The sequence below is a fragment of the Mauremys reevesii genome, linkage group 1 (assembly GCF_016161935.1).
Source record: "Mauremys reevesii isolate NIE-2019 linkage group 1, ASM1616193v1, whole genome shotgun sequence".
Taxonomy (NCBI): domain Eukaryota; kingdom Metazoa; phylum Chordata; order Testudines; family Geoemydidae; genus Mauremys; species Mauremys reevesii.
The window spans coordinates 218689121-218715680 of NC_052623.1; the positions used below are offsets into that span (position 1 = coordinate 218689121).

The 26560-nt window shown below is 47.0% G+C and overlaps 1 protein-coding gene across 1 annotated transcript; it reads left to right on the plus strand.

Annotated features, from left to right (window-relative positions):
* The first annotated feature begins 1477 nt into the window (after positions 1-1477).
* Positions 1478-22751, plus strand: LOC120402999 (zinc finger protein 3-like). Its single transcript, XM_039533650.1, has 3 exons — positions 1478-1578; positions 3925-4040; positions 19585-22751. The coding sequence occupies exons 2-3, from the start codon at positions 4007-4009 to the stop codon at positions 20544-20546; spliced, it is 996 nt and encodes a 331-aa protein (XP_039389584.1). The 5' UTR covers positions 1478-1578; positions 3925-4006; the 3' UTR covers positions 20547-22751.
* Positions 22752-26560: the final 3809 nt, after the last annotated feature.

Below are 26560 nucleotides of genomic sequence, written 5' to 3' on the forward strand. Positions count from 1 at the left end.
CTGCCTCCCTGCTCACATCTGGCATGCCTGGCACAAAAGGGGCAGGGCCCCAGGGTGTTTCTGTGGCAGGCCTGGCCCTTGTGCTGTGTCAGGGTCAGATTCAGCCTCGCTGCTAAGTCCCTGTCCCAGGGGGCTAGGGGAGGCTGCAGAGTATTTGCCCACCTCCATGCAGCCAGTGGCCCGTGCTCCCCACTGCCGTGGTGGAGCTTCCACATTTATTTATTGTAAAACAAAACAAAATTTTAAAATATTATGCACAGAATTTGATGCAGGATTCTCTCAGGAATATTCACTGTACAGCTGTGATGATGGGACTGTGAAGGGGGTGCTGGACAGTAGGGGATCTGTGGATGGGGGAGCTGGGCAGGGGGGTATGGTGTGGAGGGTGCTGTGCAGTTGTGGTGGGAGGTCAGCGAGAGGGGTCTCTAGGCAGGGGGTGCTGGGCAGAGGGACGGAAGTCTCTGGGTGAGGGGGTGCTGGGATAAGGGCAGAGCACTGGGGCAACACTGTCAGCACAGGGCTGGGAGGGCAGTGTGCATCTAGCAGTTTTGGGTTTATAAACAGTGCCCTTGTGCTGGGTTGAGTAGGGCCAGTCATTGCACTGTGCCTCATTGCCCCCAACCGGCCCCTCACTCTGCAGACCACCCCCCATCACATGCCCTATTTCCCCAGTGGGGGCCCACAAATATGTTTGGTGCTGGGGCCACAAAAAGTTAATCTGGTCAGGGGGGGAGAGGAGAAATCCCCCCAGATTTTATAGCCCCGTGTGAGATGCTGAGCAAGAAAAGGGGCAGACCTAGAGAGAATTTGTATCAGGGGGTGAGAGGCAAGTGGCACAAACAGGGACAGGATCCAATTAACCCCTCCCCCCCCCCCAGGATTTCCTGGCTGCCCAGAGACAGTTCAACGCCCCCCCCCCGCGTCCCACTGACCTTCCCCCCCCCCCCCCGGCAACTGCGGCTTCTCCCCTCCCTGCCCGACACCCCCCCACAGGGACCCCCAGGCTCTGCCAGCGGGGCCGAGGCAGCTCCGAGGCTTCTCCCAGGTCCCCGGGGCAGAGAGTCACTTTCCCGCCCGGCCCCAGCGCCCCCCCCGGGGTCTCACTCACCGGGGGCTCCGGGCCGGGGCTGGGGCGGGCAGAGCCCGGGGCTGCCCAGGGGGCGGGGCCCAGCTGGAGAAAGCCCCCCCCCCGGCCGGGCACGGAGGGGTTAATGCCCCGCGCCCCCCGCACAAACCCGGGAGCAGCAGCGGCTCCTTTGTTCTCCTGCCCCCCAGCGGGGCTCGCACGGAGCATGCGCAGTTTCCCCTACCGACCCCCTCCCTCACCTGGGCTGGAGAGGGCGGAAGAGGCCCCGGGGCAGGCTGGGAGATGTAGTTCCGGTTGCGTTTCCCGGCTCTGGGCATGCGCAGATCGGGGGAGGGGCGGAGTGTGATCAGCTGCTGGGTGAGCGCCGCGCGGCTGCTGCTCCATTGTGACCGGCGAGCCCGGGCGGAGCAGGAGGGTCTGTGCCGGGGAGACCCATTAACCCCCCGTTCCCGGCCCGGGCCCTGCTCCCGCTGCGGAGCTGCAGCCTCCAGGTACCGGAGCGAGCCCCGGGGGCGGGGCCGGGGCCGGGCGGTGACTCTGCCCCAGTGTCCGTGGGGGGGACCCGGCATCTCGCAGCGCCGAGATCTGCTCCCCGTTGGGCTCGGAGCTGCTGCACCCGCAGGAACCCAGCTCCCCCGGGCCCGGCCAGGCTCTGCCCTGGAACCCCACGAGGGGGTTCCGGGGGGAGGGGACCGGCCGCACTGGGGTCCCTGCGTGGGGCCGGGCGAGGGCTGCCTGGGGTGGGGCCGGGCTGGGCGGGGGGAGACCTGGGAAAGGGGCGGATGGAAAATCTCTGTGCAGCCCGGACATGGCCGGGGGAGCAGAAAAGCAGATGACCCCCAGAGAAGCGGGGAGAGAAAGGGGGTGCTGAGATCCCCTCGGATTTACTGCTGCCCCCTCCCGTGGGGACCCCCCATCCTCTCCCCTTTCTCTCTAGAGAGCAATGAACAACATCCGGGGCGACCCCCCCTTCTCTCAAATCCCTGAGAAGTTCCCTGTTCTCCTCCCCCGATTGTGCCCCATTTTCTCTCCATTTCACCAGTATCCAGCTCTCATTGTGGCTGGTGGAGGCTCTGAGGGGTATCTGGGGTCCTTGGCCAGGGACTCTGAGGACTGGGTGCCAGGGAATATCTGGTGGGACCCTGGCTGGGGTTGTGGGGGTGTCTGGGACCCCTGGCTGGGGTCTGCTACTAACCATGAGCCTTCTCCCTGATCAGTTTGTTCCAGAATCCTGGCTCCAAGCACTGCCCGGCAGCCCCCAGCCGCACACACTCAACATGATAATTTTCTATCCACTTATCAAACACTGTGAGGTGAAATCACAGATTGTTTTCTTCTCCCCTCTTGAAAACTGCAGGAACTTCCAGTTCCATAGGGAATATTCATGCCCCCCAGTCCTTGTCCTAGATCTGGGGGGTGAGGGAGGTGGGAGGGGGGTTAGCACTGCCGCACAATGGTCTTTTCCGCAGCATTCTGGATTCATTCTTTCTGAAATCTTGTTTCATTGAGACCATTGTTAATCCAGAGTCACTGTATGGAAAGACAAGGAGTGACTCCAGATGGACAGTGGGGCGAATGAGATTCTCTCTGTGAGGAGATGCTCTCATTAGCTGCTCTCCCCAGAGAGCTAAAGGAGGGAAGCTGCTCAAATGCTCTGTCCCTCTCTGTTCAGGATATTGGGGGTTCAGGTTCCTCTGTCAGAGGCTGCAGCCTCTATTGTGATCTGGGAGACCAGGCTTAGCAGCTGCTGCTCCCCCAGCAGGGTTCTGTGCTGGGAAGTGACCTTTTAAATAAAGCTGCTTCTCTGCCCCGCCCACTTGATGACTTTCTCCAGCCCTGGGGCAGACCTGAGCCCTGTTTATACTAAATTCTGAGCCACAGACTCCAGGTAACTGGAAGAAGCCAAGGGAAAATGCTGGGGTCTTTAAAATGACTCTACACAAACATCTGTGCCCTCTTCCCCTCCCCCAGTCATTTCTCCTGCCATTAGCAAGTGCAGGAGCAAATCCAGCCATGGGGAGCAACCAAGCCAGGAATGGGACTTTCCTACCAGACGGGCAGGGAGAGGGGACAGGGAAAAGGAGATACTGAAAGGGGCCATGGGAGAGAAGAGTTTTGAAAGAGATTTCAAGATCTCTAATCCGCCCGGACAGATGTGTTACTGCACCCTGGGTAGAGTCACTTTCCTGTGGACAAGATGAGGCTCAGACAGAGGAAAACCCAGTCCCTGACCCCATATCCCTCCTGCTGGGGTGTTGCTCCCATAAGGTCAGTGGCAAAGGGAATTGTCAAAAGTGACTCCTTTGGTTCTGCTTTTTTCTAGACTTTATTACGGGATGTGGGGAGGGAGAAGGGAGGTTAAAAATGTCTCTGTGGCCTTAGCCTTTTAGGAGGGGCTAGGTCTACATTGTAATAAAGCGATCAAGCATTTTCCCAGCATGGCAGAATCTAGGAAGTCTGTCTGCAGGGAAAGGGCCTGAGGGAATCATGATGTGAAATTAACTGAAGCCTGTTCTGAAACCTCCACCACTGCCCTCCTCACCCAGAGAGGCTTAGGGAAGCTCTCCTACCAAGGAGCTCTCCCTGGACCCTGCTAGGGGCTCCATCTTCTGTATCAGTCAGTGGCTAGTAGGTGTGTGATGGATTTGCTGGGAGAGACAAGGGGCTCTCTCTTCGTCCCCTCACCCTGGTGTTTCCAGGATTCTCTGAGCAGGGTGGGGGTGGGACTCTGACTGCAGACCACCCAGGGCTTCCCTTTGATGGGCTCCTCTCCCCCACAAATAGTGGGGCTGTGAGTGGGGCAGCAGGTACTGAGTGTGGGACTCTTGCTCTTTCAGAGACTGGTGACCTTTGAGGAGGTGGCTGTGTAGAAGAGTGGGCTCTGCTGGACCCTGCTTAGGAGCCCTCTACAGACAAGTCATGCAGAAGAACTATGAGAGTGTGACCTCTCTGGGTAAGATGCTGGTTCTGACGGGACCCCACGGAATGTGCCAATTCAGGACAAATTGCTTCAAGCAGGGCAATTACAGCCCAAGGCTGGGGTTTTTCCACCTCTAAGGCTAACCAAACCAGCCGAACAGGGAAGACTTTGGTTTTACCTCACTAGCTAACCACAAGTCACACAAGTAGTTCACTTAGACACTCCAGTTTCCTAGTATCACCACCAGTGCCACTTGTTATGGGGACAAATGGTTATGAAAACCAATACCCCAGTAAAAGAAAAAAAGTTCTCTTGATCCCAAAGGACCAAGCCTCAGACCCATATCAATATACACATCAGATCTTACCCACAAATCACACTGTTGCCAATCCTTTAGAATCTAAAATCAAAAGGCTTATTCATATAAAAAGAAAAGATATAGATGAGAGCTAGAATTGGTTAAATGGAATCAATTACATACAATAATGGCAAGGTTCTTGATTCAGGCTTGTAGCAGTGATAGAATGAACTGCAGGTTCAAATCAAGTCTCTGGAGAACATCCACAGCTGGGATGGGTCATCAGTCCTTTGTACAGAGCTTCAGTTTGTAAAGAAAAGTCCCTCCAGAGGTAAGAAGCAGGATTGAAGACAAGATGGAGATGAGGCAGCTGCCTTTTATAGTCTCTTCCAGGTGTAAGGACACCTCGTTGTCCTTACTGTGGAAAATTACAGCAAAATGGAGTCTGGAGTCACATGGGCAAGTCCCTGCATACTTAGCTGAGTCACAAGGTGTTTGTGCCTTCTCTCAATGGGTTAGTGATATAGCTGACGGTCCTTAATGAGCCATCAAGCAGGCTAGGCAGAGCTAACACCAACTTGTTTGGAATTTCATCCAGAAGCATAGCATAAGTTTGAAGTACAGACAGTATAGAGCCAATATTCATAACTTTAAATACAAAAATGATACATGCATACAGATAGCATAATCATAACCAGCAAACCATAACCTGATCTTAGACACCTCAGTTGTCCCCCTTTACATAAGATTTGGTGCCACTACAGGACCTTGGTTGCATCAATGATCTCTACGGTCCCAGTTCTTGTCAATAATGTCAAAAAGGGTTAGGGCCTTCCCTTAAATCCTGAGGCGCCTTCACCCAAACCAGAATGTGCTTGGGGTGTAACAGGCAGGCTGCTGGAGTCAGAGCTGCTGGTCCAGGGTTACCTGTCACACAGACAATCAGGGCGTCCTTGAATGCTGGCTGGGGGTATCCAGACAAGGAAGCTCCAGCAGCAGAACATTGAATCTCACCCAGGATTACAGACAATGCAACTCCTCACTGATCTGGATTTCACACCAGCATGTGAAAATGGCTTAGGTTGGTAATGAAACTAATTAGAGTCTGTTGCTCTTGAATTATAGCTTCTAATTTCCTAGTGTTCTCCACAGCCAGGGATTGTCATACTCCCTCCCATTACACTGGACTCTCTAAGTTCCCTAGTACATAAATTCAACCGCACTGGGTCAGATCAAAGGTCCAGCTAGTCCAGTATCCTGTCTTCTGATAGTGGCCAAAGCCAGGTGTCCCAAAGGGAATGAACAGAACAGGCAAGTCACAAATGATCCATCACCTGTCATCCATTCCCAGGTTCTGGCAATCAGTAGCTAGGGACATCATCCCTGCCCATCCTGGCAAATGGCTATTCATGGACCTATTCTCCATGAATTTATCTTGTTCTTTTTTTTAACTCTGTTACAGTCTTGGCCTTCAACTTCCTCTGGCAAAGAGTTCAACAGGTTGACTGTCCGTTGTGTGAAGAAATACTTCCTTTGGGTTGTTTTAAATCTGCTGTCTATTACTTTCATTGGGTGACTCCCAGTTCTTGTGTTAGGAGGAGTAGCAAATAACACTTGATTATTTAGTTTCTCCACAGCAGTCTTGATTTTACAGACTTCTTTCATATCTTCTCTTCTTCGTCTCTTTTCCAAGCTGAAAAGGCCCAGTCTTTTTAATCTCTCCACATAGGTAATCTGTTCCATACCCCTAATCATTTCTGTTGCCCTTTTCTGAACCTTTTCCAATTCCAATATATCTCTTTTTGAGATGGGGTGACAATATCTGCACTCAGTATTCAAGATGTGGGTGTACTATGGATTTATATAGAGGCAATATATTTTCTCTATTATTAAGAGAGGGATAGATAAATGATTCCCAACATTCTGTTTGCTTTGACTGCCACTGCACATTGAGTGGATGTTTTCAAAAGAACTATCCACAATGACTCCAAGATCCATCTCTTGAGTGGAAACTAATTAAGACCTTATTTTATATGTCTAGTTGGGATTATGTTTTCCAATGGGCTGCAATATGTGTTATCCTGACATATAGCACTGCTGAGATCCTGCATTCAGTGATATCCCTGCCCTTCCTGTTCCCTTTCTCTGCCAAACCCGCCCCCCCGCCCGTGCTTCCTGTTCCCAGCTTCCCCAGGACTCTCTCACTGTCTCTGGACCTCTGTCAGCAAGAAGCAGTTTCAGGGACCCTTGCCCTCTGTCTGGAGTCTTCACTTTCTGGGACATGGATTTACCTTCTCTGTGTTGTAAGAGGCTCTGTCATAATGAGTGTCTGTGACATTACCCAGAGTACAATCTGGACTGTTGAACAGCTGCGTCCAATCAGTTCTCCAACCTGGGGATGCCTTTTCCACTGTTTTACTGTGAGAACAGCCCCTCTTGGCCAGTAAACACAGTCTCCAGCATGTAACTCTCTTCCAGCTACACAGTACTGAGTGCTGCTAGTCAGGCATTCATGAATTACACACAGGAGAACACAAATTGTCATTTGCATCTTGCACTATCCAGCACGCTACTGACCACCACAAGCGCATATTACATTTTTGATTTCATCACTGGAAAATGACATGCACCAGCCTTGGTATCTCAAATGGAATTTCCCCCCAGACTTTAATCCAACACACTGGTGTGACATTCCCCTCTGGTGTTATCTGGGCTGGTGATCTGCTCTGCCTCCCCAGTCCTTGGCTTTGGGAGCCAGCCTTACTCTGCTCGACTGTGAAAACCCCCACTCCTGGGGTGTTCACACACAGCCTCTTGCATGTCAGCTTTTCCCAGCTACTGGCAAGCAAATGACACTAGCCAATATCTCTGGTCCCAGACACAACCCTAGGAACTGCCATCTTGCAGTGTCCAGTAATGCTCACTGGATGATGCAAGATTATATACATTTGTCAGTTTAACAAAAATTCATATGTACCTGGCTTGTTATCCCAAGGGGAGCCTCTGACACACTTCAAACCAAACACACTTCAGGTAGAATAAACAGATTTATTAGCTATAAAGAGAGATTAGGTGATTATAAATCAAAGCATAACATATCAGATTTGGTCAAATGAAATACAAGCAAAATGCATTCTAAACTCATCTTAACACTTTCAGTGTCCTTACAAACTTTGATACTTCTCACCGCAGGCTGGCTGGTTACTTTTCAATCAGGCTCTCCCCTTTGATCAGCGCTTCAGTCACTTGATGGTTGGTGATGTCTGTAGCTGTAGGGGGGTGGGGAAGAGAGAAAAATGGCTCGTGTGTCTCTCCCTTTTATCATGTCCTTTCTTCCCTTGTGACTTTGCCCCCCCACACCCCGCTCTGCTTTGCTTTGACCCCCCACAACCCTATCTCGCTCTGCCTCAGAGTCAGGTGAGCATTTCTGAGTCTCTCCAAGCAAGCTGAGCAGTTCTCCTAGTGTGGCCTCATGCAGGTGAGTCTTTGCACTGTAGCTCCCCTGCTGGACAACGACACCTCGCCCGGGCACTAGTTACTTTCCTTGCTGTTGCCTCTGGGGAGCTAATATCAGGCTGATTGGTTGGCAGGGAGTGAATTATTTCTTAACTATTGGCTTTGTCAGAGAAAAACTCAGTTCTCGCTTTTTCTTTGGATGCAGCAAAGTCAAATACTTTATTATTTCTCCAGTAATATAATAATATAATGGGGTTGTTGTACAGTTTTGGTTACAAAGCACAATACATCATACTTAGTACATTAAGTAGACACTCTATAAGCTGTATGAAAGGCATTCTTTCCAGTAAATGATATGATTGCCTGCCGCAGTGGTAAGATTAATATGTATATCTTGCAATGTGGTGGCTTTAACGTACACACAGCTATCATTGGCTTGAAAAACGTAGGTGTTCTGTCAGGATAGTTCCTCGTCCTCTACCCTCCAGAAAACGTTATTATGAACAGTGACAACTTCCCCTGGCTTCAGTTTATAGATACACTGAGGCTGTAGGGGTTCTAACAGCCAAAATGTCCATTGACTCCCTATTCCTATCCAAAATGTCAGGTGTTACTCTAGGGGCACTGACTATAAATCAGTTAGGTATACCAGGTGATCTAATTTCCCAGATGTCTCAGTAAATAATTCAGTCCCACATTCATCCTCCCCATGGGCCCGGCAGGATTCGGTATGTGGGAGCCCACACCCCCCTAACCAGTCCAAATGCTTGGAAGGAGCACTGTAAATGTCCACACTTCCACCCAGAAAGTGTTCAAGTATGTCTTTATGACCACAGATCAGAAGGTACTCCTGATGTGTCTGTAAGGGCAGTGGGCCAAGTCTGGTGCTCAAGATCACTCTGAATGGCCATCAGCTGGTCATTCAGGAAATCCTGAATTTCTAAACATACTAGATCCCACTGCAATGCCTTCCCAGCCTCAGTGATATTCAATACCATCTCTGTCAGTAACTTCTGGGTCATAGAACTAAGGGCGGAAATGACATGTAACTCACCAACTCCAGCCTGTACTTGGGTTAGCTGAGCTCCAAAAATAAGGCTGTGGCCTCTTCTAGTTGGCCCAATTTCTCATCATGTTCTTGGCTTTTAAGAATATTCCAAATGGCTGCTGCACTATTGGCCCCAGTCCACAGGGATCTGGTCAATTACCTCTTCTTCCAGAGGAAATAACCCAGGCTCTCTGTTGTGCTAATCTAATGGCAGCCCCTTGTGAGCAATTTGGGTATGCAGAAGTGATTTGGAAACTGGATAAGGGCAATGTCATTTAAAATCCAATTAGGGAGGGTGAAAGGTAAGGTAATAAAGGTAATAATTGGAGATATACCAATCTCCTAGAACTGGAAGGGACCTTGAAAGGTCATTGAGTCCAGCCCCCTGCCTTCACTAGCAGGACCAATTTTTGCCCCAGATTCCTAAATGGCCTTCTCAAGGATTGAACTCACAACCCTGGGTTTAGCAGGCCAATGCTCAAACCACTGAGCTATTCCTCCCCCATGCTGAAGGATTTATCCAGAACACAGGGTGCAGCCTGTAGAATAAACCCCAAAATCCAATTAATATCACATTCCCAAGCAGGGGTCCTACAAATTTTTTCCTGCCAGTGTATAATTCTTTGTTTCTTCACCAGGGTCAGTTCTTAATGTCCTTTCTGGTCAGGAATTCCTGGACTTTGGCAATGTCAGTGGAGTGAGTGTTTCTTCTTTCCCGAAACAGTCGTGGTTCAGCATCCTACAGGGGAGAGGTTACCAGCACATCACCCTGTAATGGTTTTGCTTCTTTTAGAAAAATTTAAAGGCACAGTAGATCTGTCAGTGGACAAGGGAGAGGTTACTAGCACTTCACCTTGTCCTTTTTCCCTGCTGTCCAGAAGGCACAGTTGAGCTAGAAGGAGAAATAGGCTAATCATCAGTAGGAGAATCCTCCTGAGGTGGAGGGGTCTTTTTGCAGTGAAAATCATGGGTCCAAGCAGTCAGTCTTTGGCACTTCACAGCGGTGTTGGTAGTCAGCAGAACTTAATAAGGGTCTTTCCAGCATGGAGCCAAAGCAGTCTTTCGTTGGTGGACCTTTACATAGATTCAGTCTCCTGGTTCCAAGGAGTGGCAGGGCTGCTAGGGTCTTTGGGTAGCGCTTCTTTACCTGTGAAAAAAGAAACCTAACACATTTCATTAGTGCCTGGCAGTGTTTTGCAGATCTCATAGCTGCTTGGGCACATTCAAGCCCCCCCCTTTACTCGGTTGTCAGCCAAGTCTTAGCTGTGAGTGGTGTCCTTGACTGGGGCAAGTGTCTTATCTTTAGCCTGAGCTTGCTAGCTATTTTTTTCAGGTAATTTATTCTGTTCTTTTTTCTTCCCTTCTTGGCTTCTTTTAACCTACAAAGGAAACTTCCACTCTTCACTCATACACCTTTTTCCATATCATGAACACACAAACATTGCTGTTATACAGTACATTAGTCTTATTATTTAATGTATGCCACATATACCCTTCCACTAAAATAACTTTATTACAGAGCTTCGGAGCAACAAGCCAGGACAAGCACACCCACTTTGAGGAGTTCACTCAATATAACCTCTAGTCCAATAGCTTCCCACCATCCCCAGCCCCCTGGCTAGAAATCTGAGGTAGCCAGAAGATCCCATGTACAATATGGGGAGTGGTTAACTTTTCATGTCCTTGCTTCCAAAGACTGTTGGTATGCAAATTTTAATAACAATTTTCAATTAAAAGATTTGGCCAATGAAGTTTCTTTTTCTTACTTAAGGAAATGTATTAGACTTTAGTATATCACATTTTCCTGATTTATCCAAACACTTTGTATTTCAAAGTTGAATAAAACAAGTATCTGCATTTTAATCCTTCTGTTTGATTTTTAAACTAGACCATCCTATGAAAATATTAAACACAACAATTCTGGCCACGAGACAAACACCACAAGACAGGACAAAGAACACAAAACATAATTCCTATTGTGCCAGTAAATGCATGGTACGCTAAATGCTGTTCAGCTGTCATCAGTTTTCTTTGATTATCTGAAAGACAAAAAAACAGAGGTCTACCCCTTCTGGGCAGTCAATTATTGCTTAAAATATACAAATACCCTTGTTGATTTCTGGCAAAATAGAGGAATTACCCCATATTTTCTTGTATTTGTTTCATAGGCAGCCCATGTTTCAGTGGCTTCTACCTTATCAGTTAGATAATTTGCATTAATAGAGATGCTTTCTGGTTTGCTTCTGGATCCAAAGCTATTCACAGCTTAAAGATTCTTACCTTAAAAGGGACATAATTAACTTTACCAGAATTTTGATGGCTTTTTTTTTTACTTCTAACTCCTGCTTTCAAACACTGAAAGAAAAGCACTTCTTATAGTGCCCCTTAGAGCCTAATAGGGTTTTAATTACATAGCACTGTATACATTTCTTTAGCTAATTCGACTAAATTGCTCATAGCCAAATAATTGCAATCTAATAATTTCTTTGCCTGAATTTATTTACAAACATTTCAAAGACACCAAGAACCTTCCTCTTTAGCATTTTTACAAAGTTCAACTGCTGTTCCCTCCAGCAGCTACAGAGTTAACTTCTCACTTCTTCCTTAAATCACGTGCTTGTCTCCCAACAGCCACTTTTATCAACTCAAATCACCATTTCAAGTATTGTCCTGGGTATTTGAAATCCCCATGCTTATACTTACTTACTTCTTCCTTCCACTACACCCTCAAAATTTTCCAACCTGTTTTCCAATCTCTCTGTCTGTTGCCTGCCCGCTTGGGCCCGATCCTGCTTTTCTCGCTGAACCGTCCCTTCCATGGGCACCGGCTTGTTCCAATACCAGTTTAGCTAGGAGGGTGGGCTTCTCAACTAGCCCCCACCCTTCCTGGTCTCTTCTCTTAAACATTCTTACTCACAAGGCTACCCGAGTCCTCCCTCATGAGGCTTGCCACCTGGGCAAAAACGCATGGCACATTGGCGTTTAACTACTCAATTTCCTCTTGTAGCAAACACACTGCTGTTACGACATATGCTGAGCACAAATGGTTAAATTTTAACAAGTCCCTGAAGGACCGGTACTTGCTTAGCCAGGGCTTCCTTTTCTAACTGGAAGTCCTGTCTCAAGGCCTGCAACTTGCCCTGGGTGCAGGTTTTAGTTGCTGCCTGGTTCATGATCTAGGCTCTTAATTGCTCAATTCTAGTTATCAAGTACACATCTCTTCCCTTTTCTCCAACTACTCTATTGCCCAGTCCTGCTATGACAGGGGGTAGATCCACCTGTCACCCTTCCCAGTCAACCAGGGTGGAGAGAGGAATGCTACACCCCTCTCCAGTTCTCAGACTTACTGCGGCTGAGAGTGGGCACACCTTTAATCATGCAATCCTCAACATATAACACCAACAGTACCAAACAAAGCAAACATAAAATAACAAGGGTAAAACAAATAGATGGTGTAAATTCTGCAGGGCTCCCCCATTCTCAATTGCTCACCAAACTGTGACAAATTTCTGTTACCAATCTATCCCTCATGTCAGGTGATCAGGCTGACACTGCAGGACGTTGGGGGAAGATAAAGAAAACACACCATATAACCAAATTTTAAAGCTTCATTAAAAATAATAAAACAACAATGGAGAGTGTTGGGAACGCTCCCACATCACTCAGGAAAAACATGAATGCCCCAAGCCCTAAGCCACTTTAATACTCACACATGTCCAGACTGGCCACGTCTGTGTATAGCGTTCAGAGAAGGGGAATAGGTGGACGGGAGATTATCCTGTATACAGCTTGGCCAGAATTTCCAATATGCTTCCGCTCTTGGGAGGGCTGTTCTTTTACACCCTGGAATCTCCTGCAACGTCTCTTTCAGAGATTCCAGTCCAGATCAGCTGCCTGTGGCTTCTCCAGTGTCACCAAGCCACACCGGCTCCGGGGTCGCAAAGGCAAACTGTTGGATCTCACTGGACAGTTATGCTTTGCAAATGTAATCTCAGTTCTGTAACTTGTATTGCCTTTGGTTTGCCTCTGTCTATATTTTTTCCACCGCCAGCTGGGGCCGAAAGCAATTTCTCTTTGTACTTAGCATAGTCTGCATTGATTCTTGACCTTGAACGCAGAGCAACTTTCTCTTTATCTCTGGGCCAAGCTCTGGGCCAAAATAGACAAATTGCTCTCACCGTGTCAGAGGCTTTTTTGGTGATTAAAAGCTCCTCTGAGATGTATGATCTTATCTAGATTGAAGGTACTTTCTAATGGGCATTGTTTAGATGGATTTTCACGCGTGTAAAGATTCCAATTCTCTAAATACCTGCAGGTTTTAGGACCATAATGTACGTACATGTAATATGCTGGGGTACTCTTAGGGGGTGAGGTGGAATGTTTAGACTGTCCCTCGCCCATTTTCCACTTACACACACAGGGAGGGTGCCCTGTCTGCGCTAGCGGCTTATAAACTAAGGATCTCTCCCTACAGGGTACTCACACAGGAGAGACTAACGAGGATGACCACGACTCTCCTACACCTCCCTTCAGCAAAGAGCGTCGGCTAGTCTCTAGGAGACGGCGACGCTTACTCTGATTGCATCCAGTGAGATGATCAGACTGTCAGTAGCCCACACGGAAAGGAAAGGGGAGGGAAGATGGGTTCACACGCTCCTAGACCCAGGTAGCTTCCTCGCCGGACGATGCCAGGCCAAGTCAGCCCACCGTGGGTCGGATCTCGTAAAGATCCACTAGTTACCGGGCTTGCATTAGAGTAGTCCTGGTCACGAGCTTTTGCTTCACAGGGTACTCTGGGCATCTTCCGGTAACAGTCACTCTCACACACTCACACTCTCTCTCTTTATTTCCTATTACCACGATGCATCTTTACCTTACATCCGGACCCAATACCATGAAACGGTATGACAACCCCTCTTGAGGCGGTAAAAACCCCTCAGCACCAGTGCATACCTAATGCATTTACCTATGCATTAACTTTGTTGGCCAACCCAGCAGACCCCCAGTACTGCTATAAACTAACCTTGTTGGGGCCTTTCCCCAATACCACTTGCATCTGATCTTGCTGCACAGTCAATAAGTTCAAATGGCGTGAGCCCAACAGAGACAGACATCCCCACGGACAGTCCTCCTCCGATACCCCAATAGAGATTTCAAAAGGTCTTATACGGTGCCATGGGGTTCGAAGGGGAACGATCCGTAGTAGCCGTCTGTGGGCATTGCCATCCCAGACAAGCCCCCAAATTGTCGGAGAAAAACTCAGTTCTCACTTTTTCTTTGGGTGCAGCAAAATCAAATACTTTATTTCTCCAGTAATTACAATAGAGGGAGGGAGTGCCCTAGGACACAGGGTTGCCCCAGTCCCAGACAGGTCTCTCAACAGGTAAACAATTACAGCAAGCATTTATACCTTTGTAACAGACAATAACAAGCAATACAATACAGACAATAATGAGCAACAACTGCATTTTGTTATACATAAGCCATCCTGCTATCTTATTTTTCTCACTTCTAGGAGACGCCAGTCTACATATTTCGTGATCAGTTGCAAGGTCGTAATAACTTCTCACACAGTTCTTTCCCTCTTGCCTCACACCATCCTCGCTTCTACAAGTCTCACGTCATTAGGGTTACAGTGTGGCCTAACTCTTGCTAACTACTAGCCTGACTCTTGCTAACTGACTGACATGCATTAAGATCCCCTTCAAATCCTTGTTAATTCTTTCCCTACTTCCACAGCTTATAAAGAGGGCTGCATTTTGTTTTTAATTGCTTTAATTATTTGGGCACTAAAAGTTCCCAGAAGCAGGTAAAGCCAGACCTTCCATTGGAGTCTCATTTTTTTGTGGATTAAAATTGTGGTTGTGAAGCAGCACCTCGTGCTCAGGTTCCGGGACGTCCTTTTCTGCAAAGAATTCAAACATTTATGTAAACAGTTTAATTTGTGAAACATGTACCCATTTCTGTTTTTTTTTTTTTTTTTTAAATGCGGTATACCAATGGTCTAAGGCGATCCACTATGGCGTAAGGGCCTGTCCATTTTGATTCTAGTGAGTGACCCCTTTTCCCCATTTTAAGGTTCCCTTTTAAAATATTTTGTAATAGTGTGGCAGCCAAGGCCATGTTATTGGCTGCCAAACATTCATTTGTTTTTTAAAAAAAGGCTGTGATTCATCAGGAAAACGCAGGGCTGGGGCTGTGAGAGCCTTCGGTTTTAGCAGAGTTAAAGTGGAGTCCTTTTCTTTTCCCCATTCCCATTTTGTAATCTTTTTATCAGTTTCCACAATGGGTGAGTTATTTTAGCATATTTATAGATGTGTGGTCTAAGAAACTTGACTCCTCCTAGCAGTATTCTTAAAGAGTGGGCGTTGGTAGGGCCCGGCATTTCTACTAGTGCCCTTACCTTCCTATGATCTACCTGTCTCCCGTCTTGTCCTTTGGTTTGACTTCTTTGTGCTACAATTTTTGGGCAGTTCTTTTCTTCCTTTATCAGTTAAGTAATTTACATTAACATAGATGCTTTTTGGCTTGCTTTTGGATTTAAAGCCATTAGCAGCTTAGAGACTGTCTTAAAAGGGACACAATCAACTTCCACCAGAGTTTTGATTACTTTTCACTTAGAAGCAGGAGTTCAAAAGCACACAGTGATCTGAAAAAGTAAACAACCTATTGTGGCTCCCTCTGGAGCCCTAATAGGATTTTAATTAAGTAGTGTGGTATGTTTTTGCATTTTTTACCCCTTCTACAATAGACACTGCAGATATTCTGGAGAAAATGCACATTCCTTCCATAGTTTAACTTGTATAACAGTAGCCATATTAATTTTTACCTAAGCTGTGACTGTTTCTTTTGTGCTCAGAGTTTTTATGAACCCTTATCGAAGCAACAGTTTGATTACACAGAGCCACCGTAAGGCTCAGTGTGGGGCACTTTCTTTTTTTAATTTTTTTATTTTTTTTACTACAGCTCTTATTTGCTATTTTGTTACCAAAAAAATCCAGATTTTTTTTTCCATTCTCCTGATGTTGACTGCTCTGCTGCAGCCATGACTGTGGTCTTTTGAAGATATTGAACTTATAAAGCATCAAGGTACCTTAAGAGTTAAACGCTAAATATCAAAGCCAAACAACACTTGTTACCTGTGTCTGGCAAAAAGTCTCTCTCAGTTTTGCAAATTTGAATGAAAGTTTCAAATGGATTGTAGTGGTGGTATTTAAAAACAAAACCAATTAATCTTAAACCAATAAAACAAGAGTTTTACAAACGGAGTGTTGCTTTAGGTCCTAAACACTCGACATATTTACACAATATATTTGTGTACACACTTTTTTTCTTAACATTCCTTACACTGCTTTAATTTTTGCACAGCTGTACATAGATTACATTTGTATACATTTGGGGGCGGTTAAGTTCCAATAGAAACCCCTTATGTTCTTTTAGCAAATTTGACTAAATTGTTCGTAGTCAAATGATTTAAATCAGATTGTCTCTTTGCCTGGCTTATTTACAGACATTCCTTTGGAAAAGGGCCCATTTTTCTTGCAGAATGGCTGCAAAGAAACCAAGAGTTCTCTTTCTATCACACTTTCCATTTTTAACATTTTTACAACTTTCAACTGCTTAATTTCCTCCAGCCTCTGCAGAGTTAACTTCTCACTTTCTTTTTTTTTTTTAAATCACTTGCTTATCTCCCCAAATGACACCGTCATCAACTCAGATTTCACCATTCCAAGTATTGTTCCAGGCATCTGAATTCCCCATGGCCTATACATACTGTTTTCTTCTTTTGCCACTGTGCCCTCAGGGCTTCCAACCTGCTTTCCAATTTTTTTATTTGTTGCTTACCTGCGTGTCAGGGCCCGACCCTGCTTTCCTTGCTGAACCATCCCTTTTCATGGACACAGGCTTTCTTCCACTACCAATTTAGCAAGGAGGGTGGGCTCCTCAACTAGCCCCCACCCCTCCTGGTCTCTTTCCTTAAACATTGTGAAATCATCACAATATCATTCACAAAAAAACTACACTGCCCAAACTCCTATATCTGTTTAAAAGGAGTAATCTCTTGAACAAAATATCGTCTTTGGATTGCTTCCTTTTAAACATTTCTTACACAGGTGCTACCACTATTTGGCCACACTCCTACATCCTTCAGAGGTTGATCTCACATAGAAAATACTGCCTGAACATGAATTCATTTAAAAAATTTTTTTATAACTTTTCCATGCCCATGCTGGGACTTACAAAACACAAAAGTCTCTACCCACTGAAAAGAACTCTGCCTGACAGCAGGAGGGGGAAATGCTAAGCCCTCTGCCCTTTGGGCTCTATCCTGCTATGACTGAGGGTATATTCACCTATGCAATTTTCCCCCAACAGCTGGGTAGGAGGGAGGACTCTAACCCTGCCCCTTATGGCCCGGCACGTCTACGACCGGGGATCAGGGGTGGCAGGTTTGTAGAAATGTTGGTGGGGGGAGGAGGTCTAGGGTGCAGGCTCTGGGCTGGGACAGGGGGTTGGGGTGCAGGACAGGTGAGAGATTGGGCCCAGGAAGGGTGTTTGAGTGGGGGAGGGGGCCTGGGGTGCAGGCTCTGGGACAGAGTTTGGGTGTTGCCTCTGGGCTGGGGGTGGGGATGCAGGCTCTGGGAGGGAGTTTAGGTGCAGGAGAGGGTGTGTGGGGAAGAAGGTTGGTGTGCAGGCTCTGGATTGGAGTTTAGATGCTGGGTGCAGGCTCCAGGCTAAGGCAGGGGGTGGGTGTGCAGGAGGGGGTGAGGGGTGCAGGCTCTTGGACAGAGTTTGGGGGCTAGCACTGGGATGGGGTGTAAGCTCTGGAAGGGAGTTTGGAGAGGTGAGGGAGTGCAGAGGGAGGGGGTGCAGGCTCTGGAACGGCGTTTGGGTGTAGGCTCTGGGCTTGGGCAAGGGGTGTGAGTGTAGGAGGGGTGAGGGGTGCAGGCTCTTGGAGGGAGTTTGGGGATGGGAGAGGGCGGAGGGAGGGGGTGCAGGCTCTGGGAAGGAGTTTGCGGGCAGAAGGGGGGTGCTGGCTCCTGGGAGGGTGTAGCGCTTACGTGGGACTCCTAGGCAGGGCAGGACGGGAGTCTCCATGTGCTGCTACCCCGAGGCACTGCCCCTGCAGCTTCCCATTGGTGTTAGGGGCGCTTGGGTCAGGACACAGACCCACCCTGCCTGGGGGCTGCAGGGAGGGGCCACAGCCACGTGGAGTGGGCAGGGAGGAAGCCACTCAGCTCCGCTGCACTGCCAGTGGTGAGTGGGGGTCCCGGGCTGTTTTAAATGGTCCAAGGGATGCACTGGAAGGACCTTGGGGCAGAAGGCAGGGCTGAGGGAGAGACCCAGCCCCAAACATTGCTGGAGCCGGGCTTCAGGCCAGGAATATTCCTGGTGCCCAGGCACCATGGGCCCATAGGGCTCACCGCCCATGCCAGGGGTGGATATACCTAGACAGTTTGTATATATCTTATCTGTATAGTTTTCTCCCACAGACGGGTCGGAGCTAGGACTCTAATCCTCCCCCTATTGCCTGGATCTCCTACGACTGGGGAAGTGCACACTTGAGTGATTGATCACTTTATACCTATGGTATAACCTTTTAGCAATATTTAGCAATATGTTCAACAATCACAGTCCATGTCTTCACCTTTTGCAATTCTCCATCAAAAATGTTATGCTTCTAAGAAGCACACGGGGTCTTTTTCAGGGGAAACGGCAATATGCCGCATTTATTGAAGATACAAGAATTAGTATATGTATTTAGTCACACCACACACAAACACACGGTCCCACCAGTCGATGTTACAGTTACCAGTCCAGGGTCCGGATCAATCTAGTAGCCAGCAAGGTTGATCATGGGTAGGGAGGAGCTGGGTTCTGTTGGTCATGACACAATGCTCTGGGGAGGTCTTGGCAGGAGGAACCCAAAGTTTCATGACAAGGCACCTTATTTGTATAGTGATTTTCCTTCACTGAGACCAATGAGTTTTGCACCGTCTTGCTGTAATCAATTGTTGTTTGACGAATGCTTATTTTCTTAAACTGTCCTTCTCATCCTTTATCTTGTTCTTTCATCAAGTTCCTCAGGGAGTTATCCCATGCTGGTTTTAATCGCAGCTATCTTGTCCCTATTGATAGGTGCCTGTCTCATCTTTAGAGTCATAAATCTGCCCTCCTCTGACACTTCAATAGGGGTGTGTTGCAGCCTTCTGGCACCCTTGGGTCTGTCTCCAGTTCCTCCCTCATACATCTGGTTCAGCAATGGCCTTCAGAACTTACCTCTTAACACACACATTCCTCATTCACACACAAAACAAAGTTAATTTACGTTGAACATTTAACACAGGAACATCAAATTGCAATGCAAAAGAAAACAATCATGGCATTCTTTTACTTATTTTAAACTGCTAAGCCTACAACAAATTGGTGACCCTCAAAAGTCTGTTACTGCCTTGAAATCAGTCCAGACACAGATTCTGGCTGATGTATCTCTACCCATTGGCCCATTAGGCCATTCATTTCTGTTGTTCAAAAAGGGTGGCTGGCAGGATGTGATCAGATCATACACCAATACGTTTAATACATGCTACATTCTTGTTCTTTATCCTTCATTCTAAATTATATAAAATACAAACATAAAATCCTACTACTACATTTGGGGGAAGAGTTTGGAGGAGTTTAGTTCCTGATTTTTATTTGACCTTCCTCCAGCACTTGTTTTGGTTTGGCCTTCCCCTTTTCATGACTGTTTGAGGTTTCTGTCTCTGTCGCAGCAGGTGATGCAATGGATTGTGAGAAAGAGGAGCAGAATTCTCAGCAGGAAAATGTTGAACAAGTGGATAAAGACAGAGCGCTATCACGAAGATCAAAAATGAATGTGTCCAGGAGTCATGAACACGGAAAATCTTATGAGATTCAGCACAGACCAGAAACAGAGCAAGAAAACCAGCCAGGGGAGAAAGTGGGTAAATTAATTTCATGTCAGGGAACTCAGAAGGACCTCAAGGAAACAACAACACAGAAAGAAATCCTCACGGGAAAGAGAAACAATACATGCACTGAGTATGGGAAAAGCTTACATCACGACTCAGCCCTTACAAAGCATCAGAGAATACACACAGGTGAGAAACCCTGTGAATGCAGTGACTGTGGGAAAATCTTCTATAACAGTTCACACCTTATTAGGCATCAGAGAATCCACACAGGGGAGAGGCCCTATGAATGCAATGAGTGTGGGAAAAGCTTCACTACGAGCTCAGCCCTTTCTGAACATCAGAGAATCCACACAGGGGAGAGGCCTTATGAATGCAGTGAGTGTGGGAAAAGCTTCATTACCAGCTCAGCCCTTTCTGAACATCACAGAATCCACACAGGGGAGAGGCCCTATGAATGCCTTGAGTGTGGGAAAAACTTCACTACCAACTCAGCCCTTTTTCAACATCAGAGAATCCACACAGGTGAGAGGCCCTATGAATGCAGTGAGTGTGGGAAAAGCTTCACTACCAGCTCAGCCCTTTCTGAACATGAGAAAATCCACACTGGTGTGAGACCCTATGAATGCAGTGAGTGTGGGAAAACTTTCAATCGCAGCTCGACCCTTATTAGGCATCATAGAATCCACACAGGGGAGAGGCCCTATGAATGCAGTGAGTGTGGGAAAGCCTTCAAACACAGTTCACACCTTATTAGGCATCAGAGAATCCACACAGGAGCAAGGCCCTATGAATTCAAATAGATCCCAACCACAGTGTGATTATTTGGAGCTTAAATTCCAGGTTCCATCTATTGGTAAAGCCACTTCTGGCAAGGTAGCTGTTTTTGCCCACATTATTTGGATGCTAGGATAGTAAAAATGTTGTAAATAACGTAACTGACTATTGAGACAGTGCTGAGTGAAGTATGTTTGAATGGATCAGAGGAGAATGTGATGTGAGAATCCCTGTCCCGATTCTGAATAATCAGATGTAACCTGCTCTGGAATTTCACTTCACACTTTCATTGTCATGTACTCTATCTCTCTGTGATGTCGGTTTCTATCTTTCCTGAAGGCTGTTTGGTCACCCAGTTGGATATTAGTTCAGTTTGATAGGATGTAGCTCAGATTTATTGGATAATTTAAGACCAATGACCATTTACTAAAGTCATAATTTCTCACTTCAGCTTTGCTTTTTCCCCACCCCTCCATGATGACATGGAGAAAGTACAAGCACAGTTCTGTCAACAGGGGAGAACTCTCCAATTTACTGGACATGCTAACAAAGAAACAGCAGTGATTTAAAATCTCCACTCGGAAATGGTGAACAACAGCAGAACCCCAACTAACTGAAGGAAGTGCATATGAGCACAGTGTAGTTCAATTATTGAAGGCAATATTGTCTTAAATGATCTGGGGAGAGAATTCCATGGTAAGTTATTTTGAAGTAGGCAAAATGCCTGTGTATTTGGTTCCCAAATCATCTGTAACCCAGGCCCCACAGAAGATCTCTTCTAGCTAACTGTATATTATGGGAGATGCTATCCTTCATGACGCAAGATGTTGAGGAAATAGAAGTGGGGGTTTTGTTGAATTTATCCTTTGTGGGTGCTAAAAAGGTGTATAAAATTAAATCAGTTTTGGAAATCTAATAGCTGTAGAAAAATAAGTATTTTTGAATAGAAACTCCAGCTCTGGTAACTAACAGTCTGATCCAGGCCTGCATCCAGTCCCTTGCTTAGAGCTGTTCCACAAGATCAAAGAAAAGCTGGGCATGTTTTGGGAATCCATTCCTCACCAACACTGAGATTTTGAGTAGTTTTGTAAAGGATTCTACTTCACAGAACTGTAAATTTACCCTAAACAAGGCCAGCTATTTGGAAAGAACTTGAAAGAGTAAACAGTCAGTTCTTGGTTTCCACCCCAGTAAAGGAAGCTGTGGTGATGAATGACCAAAGGGAAATTGTTTGTAGAACTCTACTTCCTAGTGCAGTGTCACTGATTACAGTTCCAGAGGATACCAGGGTTGGACTGAGAACAATCATCCTTCACTGTTGGGATCCAAAGAGAGAGTGCTTCATAGGACATTCCTTCCCTGTGGATCCCAAACTGGCTGCCTGATTGGGTAACAAGGACTTTCAGGCTGTAGAAATTATGGTAACCAATGAGGCAATGAATGTGTCAGGCCCGATTTTCAGACTTCTGGATACACACATGTTGAGTGTATGGTTTTGTGTCTGATGCTGTGGCTACACAATAAAGCTGATGTTGGCACAGCTGCACCAATGTAGCTGCTCTACTGTAGCATTGCTATTACAGATGCTCTAAGCCAATGGGAGAGATCTCTCCTGTCTGATTTTATTATTCCAGGCCCCACAAGCGGTGGTGGCTGTGTTGGCACAAGCGGCTCTCCTACTCATGAAGCGCTATCTACACAGGGGCTTAGGGCTGTAAAACTACATTGCTCATCTTTGTGGATTTTTCACACCCCTGAGCAATAATTATACCAATAAATGTCTTTAGTGTAGACCGACAGTTTGGTCTTGTGTTTTACACATTTACATCACTTCTCCTTTCCTTCCTCCTACTTTGAAAGATTAAAAAGTGTGACAAGAGAGGTATTTTCCCTCATGCTGCAAACATTCCCACATAGGAGACCACTTCCACCAACACACATGGCAGAAGATCGTAAGATATATGGACTCTCAGAAGTGGTTGGGACAAACCACAACTTGAGCCAAGGTTCATTTGTTGGTAATGGGAATAAAAGAAAACTAAATTTTATGACAAGAATTTGATCTTTGAATATATTGTTGTTACTAAAGAAAATGAAATTGTAGGTGAAGTTATTAGTTAAAGAGTAAGACTGTGTGATAATTGAATTATTTTGGAAAACTGAAAGTTGTCTTGATTTTTGTTTTGTTAGTTGTACAGGAAATGGCGGCTAATCTTGAAAAGTTAATTTGATTTAATTTCCCCCCTGTAGTGTAAGGAGTTCTGGTCGAAAACATCCCTTCAAAGGTTGGGGTGTGATAATGTGTGTAAGAAAGAGTGTATAAGACAATATTGGCCTAGTATAGATTTTAATTTTTTTGTTTTCAAATAGAACTTATTTTGCTTAGTTTTAAAGTCAATTTTTATTACAAGGAAAGCTACTCAAGGAGATAAATTGTATGAGTCATTACCCACTTAGACTATAAGGGTCTTTCCTACTTCTCTAATTTGCAAAGGAGAGGCACGACATCTATAATAGGATGTGTCCAGCATATAGGAAAGCTGCACTCATCAGCCATCAATATAAAGAAAAAGGCTGAAATCCATTGCCTTTCAGGTCAATAAGCCACCTAAAGGCTGGTCTATGCTGAAAAGCTATGTTGACAGAGCCCCATCTCTCAAGGCTGTGAAAAGTTCTCTCCACTGAGAGAAGTAGTTAATGTGACCTGAGCCCCAGTGTAGACAGTGTTAGGTTTGCTCCAACCCAGAAAAAAAGATGGAAAACCATCAAAGACAAACTATAGACATGAAACCCTGCGGAAGTGAAAAGAACAATAGGACAATGAGGAGATCGTCCTTTCTGTAGGCTTGGCTACACTGATGCTTTACAGCGCTGCAACTTTCTCGCTCAGGGGTGTGAAAAAACACCCCCCTGAGCGCAGCAAGTTACAGCGCTGCAAAGCGCCAGTGTAAACAGTGCCCCAGCACTGTAAGCTAATCCCCACGGGGAGGTGGAGTACCTGCAGCACTGGGAGAGCGCTCTCCCAGCGCTGGCGCTGCGACCACACTCTCACTTCAAAGCACTGCCACGGGAGCACTCCCGCAGCAGCCCTGTGCAGCTCTAAGTGTGGCCATAACCTGTGAATAAAGACAAAACAGGTTTAAAACACTCTGGGTCCATTCACCAAGGAGATCCCTACTAACCAGTGGTGCTTCATGAAAGGCAGGGCCCTGGTTTCTAGGGACTAGCAATCATTTCAATAGACTGACATGTGAGGTGATAACTGTACTCAAGTGCGGTGTGTGATACAGGAGCAGTGCTCTACAGTAAAACTGGTAACCTGGGATATACCATTGCTTCAGGAAGGGAAGATCTGGGTTTTGTCTGAGTATCTGGTGATCAGGGCTGGACCCCAGATGGGGACATATTGAAGGAACCAGGAGTTAGGGTGCCTCTATTGTCAACTGACAGGACTCAGAGGAGGGTGCTTGAGTGCCTGACAGGATGGGTGAGTTTGGTCACTAACATCCAGCTGCCAAATGCAAAACTCCCTCTTCCTAGTGGCAGGTGGCAACAAGGAAACTCACAGCCCTCAGCTCCCTAAGAAGGGTCCCACTGTGCATCTGTTGATCCACCTGTCAAATTCACATGGGGAAGGCATCCTGTAGTATGGCTCCCTGAATCACAATAGCCCTAAAACTCACCCCTATAAAAGAGTGCAGAGTCCTGCACTTAGGATGGAAGAATCCAGTGCACTGCTACAGGTTGCAAGCCAACTGGCTAAGCGGCAATTCTTCAGAAAAGGACCTGGGGCTACAGTGGATGAGAAGCTGGATATGAGTCAACAGTGTGCGCTTGTTGCCAAGAGGGCTAATGGCATATTGAGCTGTATTAATAGGATCGTTGCCAGCAGATGGAGGGAAGTGATTATTCCCCTCTATTTGGCACTGGTGAGGTCACACCTGGAGTACTGCATCGAGTTTTGGGCCCTCCACTACAGAAAGGATGTGGACAAATTAGAGAGAGTCCAGTGGAGAGCAATGAAAATGATTAGGGGACAGGGGCACATGGCTTACGAGGAGAGGCTGAGGGAACTGGGGTTATTTAGTCTGCAGAAGAAAAGAGTGAGGGGGGATTTGATAGCAGCTTTCAACTACCTGAAGGGGGTTCCAAAGAGGATGGGGCTCAGCTGTTCTCAGTGGTGGCAGATGACAGAACAAGGAGCAATGGTCACAAGTTGCAGTAGAGGAGAACTGAATTAACTCCACTCAACCTGGGTTAGAAACATTTGTTTCTTTTGAGTAGATAGTGGGAAATGGTCAGACCCAAGAGGCAAGGAAGAGGCTTCATGACTTTGATACCCAGAAAAGGAGAGAGGAAAAGCCCAGAGCTGCCTTTAGTCCCAAGCTGGGGTCTCCTGGAAGGTAGAAAAGGCCTTTGATCACTGAGGATCCCATGGGATCTTGCTGCTCCAGATTCTCCAGAGTCCTGGGTGTGCAGAGGGTGCCACTGCACAATGTGAAATGCAAGGGAGTATCCTGGAAGAAAATGGAGAGGAATGAAACGGGGAAATGCCTCTTCTCTCTCCCCTCCCCCTCCCAGCAAGAAATGTGATCAGTGGGGAAACTCCCCACCGTGGAGGGCAGAGACCACAGAGACATTCACCACACACTGAGCAGTGATAGACTTGTTGCCTCCTATCCCAGTGAGAGCAAAGAGCTGCCAGAGCTGGAGCTGTGGGCTGCTGTGCTTTCTTTCCCAGACCTGGCTCAGGGCTCATGAGGTGGAAGATCTGCTTACCACAGTAGCGGGTGGTTGATGTATGTGTGTCTTTGAGAGAAGAGACTGAGCGGGGGCAGGGCATGGGGGGTAGAGCGCAGGCGGGGCCACGGTGAGAGTGAAGGTGATTTCCCCTCCCCTCCCCTCGGGAGATTCTGTCCAAAGGCATTGGCCCAGCACCCATGCAAGGGAGGTGCGTCACATCCAGCATTTCTTGCCTTGTCTGGGGATTCTCAGCCCCTTATACCCACCGCCCACGTGCAGTGTCACTGGTAAATAAGGTCAGAGGAGACTGGGGACCTGGGGTGTGAAATACCTGCACGAAATTGGCTGCCTGAGCCCAGCCCCTCTGTACTCAGGGGAGTGGTGAGAGGGAGGGGGCTCAGTGAGTAAATCCTCAGAAATCTCACCCCTGGGTTTGTAATGTCAGGCTCCAGCAAGCAAGTCCCTCTGTGTGTGAAGGGAGGGGCTGTGAGGGGGAGGGTCCATGGGGGAGTCAGTGTGAGGGGGAGAGGCTGTGAAGATATGACCACCTCCAGGCAGCAGGAGCCTCCTGACATAGTTGAACTGCCCCCTCCCCCCAGATGCCCCAGAGCCCAGCATGGAGCTGCTGTCCCTGCAAGGTCCCTGGGAGTCACAAAGGGGTGATGTGAGGTTACTGCCCCATCTGTCCTGGGGTGGAGGACTGGAGCCTGCGGCATAGCCCTGTGGGGACTCAGCCCTGAGGGGAATTCAGTGTCTGTGGAAAAGCACATCTAGGAATGGGGATTCCCAGCTGCATTAAAGTGGCAGGAAGGAGAAGAAAGAGTTATTGCTTTAGAACAGTCTGGGTGCGCTGGGTGTGGAGGAGGGTGCCCAGCTCTCAGTCTGCAGAATGGCCAACCCCAAACATTCAAAAACCCAGAGTCGGGCTCACCAAAAATCATGAGATTGGCTTTAAAATCATGAGATTATGTAAAATTAATAGATTTGGTGATCTTTTTATTTGCCTTCTGTTTGATGAGCCTTTCGGGTGCATTGGGGTGAAATTTTGAAGCTTTCTCCACAGCCACAAGGGCTAGAAAGGTTCTGTTTCTTTAAGAGCGAAGGCTCAAATCATCACATCTCCACTTGAAACCAGGAGATGGGGCATTAAGGAAAACAATAACTCTCATGAGACTCATGAAAAAATCATGAGAGTTGGCAGCACTGAGTCGGATGAGGTCTTTATTCTCTGGGATTCCCTGGAGCAGGGGTTCCCAAGCTTTTTTGTTCTGTGGTCCTCGCCCAATATGGTATAAAA

Excerpts from the sequence above, each read along its gene's own strand:
- LOC120402999 (XM_039533650.1), top strand. The coding sequence starts at position 4,007 with ATGCAGAAGAACTATGAGAGTGTGACCTCTCTGG. Across the intron at positions 4,041-19,584 it reads TGAGAGTGTGACCTCTCTGG|CAGGTGATGCAATGGATTGT; the intron begins GTAAGATGCTGG and ends TCTCTGTCGCAG.